We start from the raw sequence: 6,962 nt of genomic DNA on the forward strand, positions 1-6,962 counted from the left end.
AGCATCTTCCCTCAGCACATAACAGACTGGTGTCTTTAAAACCTTTAAAAACTTAACTTTTTTTTAATTAAAATGCTAGTTTTTAACAAACTCCACACAGTTCTCCTTTGCACAGTCCATGACTGTACTGGGTATTTTGGCTTTGTTTTGCCTCTGCTGGAAGACTGCACCGAATTGCGTTGTAGTAGCTCTAACCAAGCATCACTTGAACGGTAACATCTTGAAGCAGGTCCTACATGCTGTGCAGGACCAAGCTGCTTCTCTGACACGCTCCAGTCACTCGTGTCATCTGAAAATTTCTTTTCAGCGGTGCTGAAATTCCTCCATCTATAATGAAGCCTTCCCTGGCTGTTGTTTCCTCTCCCGATGGCCTTTCTGACATCCCTCAGTACCGTGTGGTCATGGTCGCCGCCGCGGCTGGGCTGCCGTTACTGTGGTCCCAATTCTGTACAGTCCCTTTTAGATGCAGGATTTCAGTCGTCTTAGGAATGTCCCCTATATTACCAGCATTCTGTTAAAATTCTGTGCAAAGTACTGTTTGATACACGATGAAGAAAACTTTGACGGGTTGAGCGATTGATCACGTAAAAAAAAAAACCAACTCTGTTGTACTGAAAGCAACTGGCAATAAAAAAGCAATCAAATAAACAAACAGTTCTGTTCCTGCAGTCTGAAAAAAAACAATTATCTACCACTTACAATTTAGCAACTAAAGATTCTTCCTTCTTCCTAATGCATTTACGATGACTGTTATTTTTATGTAAATATATTGATTTTGTTTACGCGTTGGCATAAGCGTTAGGGAGGATGTGATTCCTAGCAGAACCTTTACTAAGCACAAAGAGAAAAGTACAGTGAAAAAGAAGGTCAAAACAAGTGTCAGATAATGCTTGTAGCAATTCACGTATCACCTTTTCATTCCTCACAGGTTGTGATCATGAGAGATTACCATCATGAAAACGTGGTTGACATGTACAACAGTTACCTTGTTGGCGATGAGCTGTGGGTTGTGATGGAGTTTCTGGAGGGCGGCGCTTTGACAGACATAGTGACTCACACGAGGTGGGTTGGGTGTGCCGCGCCGGGGACCAGCAGCGTAAATCCTGCGGTGTAAGCCGGGCAGGAGGGAGATGCCGCGGCTTTCCTTTGCGGATGCCTCCGGACCGTGCCCTCCGGACCTCACCTCCTGCTGCGGGAAGCTGGGTACCTCCTGGCTCTAGATATGTATTTTTATATTTATATTTATTGCTGTATATTTGTATTTACATACAAAATACATATATACAAACATAAAAATACATACATGGAAAATATATATACGTGTATGTATGTGTATAGCTCTGTATGTATGTGTGTGTGTATGTATATACATATACTTTTATATATATACTCACACACACACACAGACAAATACTTGTACACATACTGTAGCATGCTCACTTTACCAGCATAAATAAGCCACTGCAGGTGAATTCCTGTCAGTACCAGCATTTTTTAAATAGAAGGGAAAGAAATACCCGAAAGGGCTTGCCGGTAGGTGGGGATTTGCTAATGCTTTAGGAGGTAATTTAGCAGCAGCACAACTTTTATTCGTTAGTTCCTCAAATGGCAAAAAAAAAAAAAAACCCACACACTTCTTTTCCCTGCTTGGTGATCTGTATTGTGGTTTTTGCTGTCGTAACTACGTCAGTTGTAAGGGTGATTTCTCTCCGTACTCGTAACCCATGTAACCACGCCGTCAGAAATGTTAGCTGCGAACCGAGCCTAAGACGTAATGGGAAAAGTATTTTTATATCAGAATATTTGTGCTTACGGTAGAGCTTGTTTCCATATTTCAGTTATTACCGTACCTTTAAACAAGGCTGTTCTCCAGCACAAAAGCTGTAGTGTATGGAACCGCTCTTCCTCTTCTGAGTGGGGACATTAGATTTTACAGCCCTCTTTACATCTGCTCTTCACTCATCTTTTCCTGATAAGCAGGATAAAATGAGATAGGGAAGAAGAAGTCTATTTAATGTCTTCCTCTTGAATTAAAAAAAAAAAAATAAAAATCCCACACCATTCCAGTGAGCGAGAAGAAAAGCAAGGAATAGTAAATTAGAAAAGTTACCTTCTCTCATGATGCTCTTAGATCCTACCAAAAGCAGAGCTGTAACGCAGGTCTTTTATTTTTTTAGCGTTGCCTTAGCTGATGTGCTGAAATAAATCACAATATTGCAAGTCGTTTGTTAACGACTGCTCCCCAAAACATTAAAAGCTCTGTCTTACATATTTCTGACAGGAGTTTAATGGCAAACAGATGTTCCCGGGACACCACTTCTTACAAGTTGTCATCCCGGTTTTTTTACTCAAAATAGTCTTTCCTTGATCTCCTGGGTTTTTTTTTTTTTACATTGCACGACCTTCCCTCAAAGATTTTGCTGAAATACTGCAAATGGCGCACACAGTTAAAGCAGAAAGCTCCACGGGTGCTTTTCTGCCCGCGTGATAGGGATGCTGGGGTCATCCAGCAACGGGGCAGCGGGGTCGGGGTATGCCACCCATCCTGGCCATCGCCATCGCGCTGTGGCGGACAGCTTCTTCCAGAATGGGGTTTTGCACGCGTGCACAGAAATGAGGACTCTCGCTGCTTATTTTTCTGCTCAAATACCCCGAGTATTTTTATAGAAGGCGTAAAAGCAAAGTGCTCTCAGAGAGGGCATATATGTGTATATATGTATATACATATACATCCCGTCATCCCAGGGCCTGATGTTTTGTCTGCACAATTAAGAGTGTTGTTTTTCTCATATTTATTCTATGCCTGTTTCCATCCCAGTAGTGATTTACCCTCCTTGGCAAGCAGTAAGTTTGCTGTAAATAAGGCATTTCTGTTATTTCCCGGAGGGAAACAGGCTCACTGTAACACGCCACATCACATAATACACTCTGCTTTTTCAGTGCTGCAGTGAGACTTACCCAGACCTCGTGGCAGAGCTGTTCCTCGCCCCTCATCTCCCCTTTTTCGACAGAAATAGGACCAGTGAGTCACCCCGCAGAGCCATTACCTAAAAGATCTCCTGGCTGTCCCTGTGCTGGTGTGAGGGGGGGGAGGGACTTGTGCCTCTTCGCTCCACCTCCCCTTTCCCGCTGTCTTCATTAACGCTCAGCTCGTTTTTCCACCTTGCTGTTTCAGGATGAACGAGGAGCAGATAGCGACCGTCTGCCTGTCCGTCCTGAGAGCCCTGTCCTACCTGCACAACCAAGGCGTCATCCACCGCGACATCAAAAGCGACTCCATCCTTCTCACGAGCGACGGGAGGGTGAGTGCCCAACGTTTCTCCTGCCGTCTCTTGGGGCTGGCATGAAAACAGCTGTGCACGTTCCAAGTGACACTAACTTAAAAAAAATAAGCCGGGCGTGTGAAACCAAGGGGTATGTCCTGTCAATAACTTGTTAGAGAGCTGAATCAGAAAAACACAGGCCTGGCCTGGCCGGTGATTGACATCTGCGCTGCATGCAGCGTCCCTGGGAGGGGAGCGGAGCCGTCAAAAGGCAGCGGCAGAAGAAACTATGCTGCATGATGATGGTTAGGTGACGGGAGACCTTCTTTTACGCCGCACCGCTCCTACTCTGATGCCTGTCAACAGTATTTTCTTTTTCCTACATTTCATTATCCTTTAGTTAGTAAGCTTCCATACATTTGCTCTGTTTTCCCAGGCTAGTTAGGAGGGTAACATCAATCTCTACGAATAGGAAATATTCTGCATTACTGCTGAAATGCTCCCCTGACGGCGAGAGCAGCTTTTACCATAGGTACACTTTCAAGATGCTTGATAATACCTGTCCCACACTTCCATTTACACGGATGGGATGCTGCTGTCAGTGAATTGGGTCTTTCTTTGCGTTGTTAATGAGCGGGGAGAGAGGGAGAGAAAATGCTGCACATGACCTGCGCGATAAGCAAAATAAAGTTTGCGTGCAAAAAAATATTACTTCAGCAGCATTTGGTCCCGCAGAAGTTGTTATTCCCTTACAAGGAGAAAGGTGGGTTTGTGCTGTGGTACTTCTGGGCATATGCAGCCGTAAAACTTGAGGGACCTAAACTTGGGGCACCTGAAGGCTTAGGCGGAGGGAGGCAAAGCACTCTTAAATTTCTGCTTGAGTTAGGCACTACTGTGCATCTCACCTTGTGGCCCCATTGGGATAATTTGAGCAGAAACTAACGCACTGATGGCCAGTGAGTCCCCTAAGCAGGGCTTTAAGGGTTGCTCCACTGGCGTTCCGCACCTGTCTAAAGCAAGACTTAGCGGGTTGGACTGAGCCCGAGAGCACCCTGTCAGTCTGGAACCAAACCTAGATCTTCTCCTTCAGAAGGTAAAACTCTTGGATTCCCTAATCAAAGGCTCGCCTTTATAATTTGATTCCCACTTCACCAAGGGAGAGGGATTTTCTTCCTGCAGCGGTCACAGGCTGCTCCTGTTAATCCTGTCGGGGAAAGAAAATTCCACATGTGTAGGAGGTTTTCAGTTGCGATTTCAATCCATGTTGCTGAAATAGCAGCTGATCTGCTCTCGGGATCTGCATACAGTGCCTCATTATACTCATTACTCCAGTACTTATTATCTGCATTGCAGTTTTCTTCATGGCTGTGTTGTGCAATTATCTTTTTTTAGAAAATCGTCTTCTTTTATGTACTCAAATGAGCAATAGATATGCAAAACCTCTTGTGCTCCTACAAAAGAAGATTGGGCTCTGCTTCCAAAATAAGCATTATTTCTTCCATTCTTCATCCTGCAAACTGAAAAATACATTTAGCACGGAGAACTTGGCTATTATTGGCTTTGTTTTAGAAATACCAACAATCATTTCATAATTCTGTTAAAAATAATACCCTTAGTCTTAAAAAAAGTAATGTCTGTACTGAACTCAAAAGAAAACAAATCAGTGCCGATAATAAAATGCTGGTCTACACAATGCCGGGATTTATGCAGCTTCCCCCTTCAGTTGTCCTGGGGCTGTTTGGGCTCCCTTCGTATCCCCGGGCACCGAGTACCTGATCGGATACACGGCTCACGGACCTTGGACATGGGTCACTGTTGCACTCGGCGGTGTACAGCTGGGGGTGATGGGCGTTAGGCTCATGTCCAGCAAAACCCTTATGATGGCTTCTAGGCCTCCAAATAAATACTTGGGAGAGAAAAAAAAAAACAAACAAAAAACTTTAGCCTTAAGGAACAAGCTGTTTCTGGAAGGGGGTGATGCCCCCAACACTCAGACCAGCTGCTTTTGGTTGGGGGTTGGAGGAGTTTTCACCTTGGCGTTGTACAGCAACAGGGAGGGGGGAGGCGATAATTTTCCATAATTTTTGTTGGTAAAAAAAAAAACAAACCCCTTGGCATAAAAGTATGAGCAGGCACATGATGCGGCAAGAGCTGCTCTCTGGAGTGCTTGTGTATCCCATTATTTCTATTTCAGGTCACTGCCACAGCTACTCAAGGACAGTACCGTCTTTAATTCCCAAGCGAAGGGAGCAGGTCCCCTTATCTCTTACAACCAGTTTGGAAGAGTCTTATACCCCTCCCTGCCTTCCCCAAATTAGCTCCCCTACTACTTAAAGAAGACGGTTTCTTTAGTGATAGTCCACAGTGTGAGGTCCTGGTCTTGAAAAGTCATTGGCGGGGTATTGCTTTCTGTGAGCGTTAGATCATGCTCTCTGTGGTGAACGAAAACGGGGTGAACGCCACTTGTTTCATCTGTTTTCCGGCAAACTCACAGATACCTGTGGTGTGTATCACTTGAAATATGTATATTATCGAATATCAGTATACGTACCTAGACTACAAACATGGGGTTTATATACAGATATGCAACAATAGATTCATTATAAACCACTGTTACTTCCGAATTTTTTGCTTTCCTTCTATTTTTTAAATATTATAAGCCATTTATCACCTCCGCATCTTCTGCTGGTGGAGAGGCAATGAGCTATGACAGGTGATCTTAGTAACGAGTGCCACGGCCACTCTCTCCTACTTCTTTCCCCCGCCTTCATTTTAATGAGCCGCACGTTCCCCAGGCTGTATTGCCGTCTCCGGCCACGCTTCCAAAGCTGTGCTGCTGTCCTGTCCCAGGCAAACGCTGCAGCTCCGTCCCTGTCCCCCAGGCTGCAGCTGGAGATGTGTGTGTGTCTCGGAGGAATTTGCCTTGTTATTCAAGAGGGGCTTTTTCTTTTTCTTTACTCTTCAGATAAAATTGTCCGACTTTGGGTTCTGCGCCCAAGTGTCAAAGGAGGTCCCCAGGAGGAAGTCGCTAGTTGGGACCCCGTATTGGATGGCGCCAGAGGTGATATCCCGCCTGCCCTACGGCACCGAGGTGAGTGCGGCGGGGCGCCGCGGACCCAGAGCGGCTGTTTTCCCTCTGTGTGGTGCCTTGGTCGACCCCACTGAGCCCCGTCAGACCCGTGCAGTTCAAATGCATTTATGCAGATAAGCTAAATAGCAGCAATTAAGTTTGCCCCAGAGTGCTACATCGTGCCTTGTTTTAAAGTGTTTCTCCAAGACAAAGTCATTGAATACCGACTCCGTTTAGCGCATTAAACAATGTAATGCCTTTACCTATTTTAGCTTAGGGTGCTGTATTAAAGGAAACTGGCATCATTTTCACCTCATGAAAGACCCTTTGATGATCTTTAATATCAAGCCTGCAAGCTGGAGCTGCAGTTACAGGTGTCTGCACCTGCATACGCCAAACCAGCAGCCAAATCACGTGCCCGTACCGCACAGCCAGGTCACATCAGCATTGCACAGACCTGCAGGCAGAGATCCACTCTGCTTCATCCAGCAGATGAAGCCTGAGATCCCCCCCCGGCGGAGGAGCGCCGGCAAAGGCACAGGCATGGTCCTGTAGGGTCCCAAACACAGGAGCCGGCTGGGTGGGTTGGATTGCCACCCTCAGTTGTAGCATTCCCCTCCAGGTCGGCT

The 6,962-nt window shown here is 45.6% G+C and overlaps 1 protein-coding gene across 3 annotated transcripts in view; it reads left to right on the top strand.

The window, feature by feature from the left end:
• PAK5 (p21 (RAC1) activated kinase 5) overlaps window positions 1-6,962 on the top strand; it is a 91,446-nt gene that overhangs the window by 81,018 nt on the left and 3,466 nt on the right. For all 3 annotated transcript variants that reach the window (XM_076335115.1, XM_076335113.1, XM_076335114.1), the window contains 3 exons: window positions 929-1,062; window positions 3,176-3,302; window positions 6,229-6,354. In XM_076335115.1, the coding sequence (XP_076191230.1) occupies window positions 929-1,062; window positions 3,176-3,302; window positions 6,229-6,354 (387 nt within the window). The remainder of the gene's footprint in view (window positions 1-928; window positions 1,063-3,175; window positions 3,303-6,228; window positions 6,355-6,962) is intronic.

This window comes from Aptenodytes patagonicus, chromosome 3 (assembly GCF_965638725.1).
Source record: "Aptenodytes patagonicus chromosome 3, bAptPat1.pri.cur, whole genome shotgun sequence".
Classification (NCBI taxonomy): domain Eukaryota; kingdom Metazoa; phylum Chordata; class Aves; order Sphenisciformes; family Spheniscidae; genus Aptenodytes; species Aptenodytes patagonicus.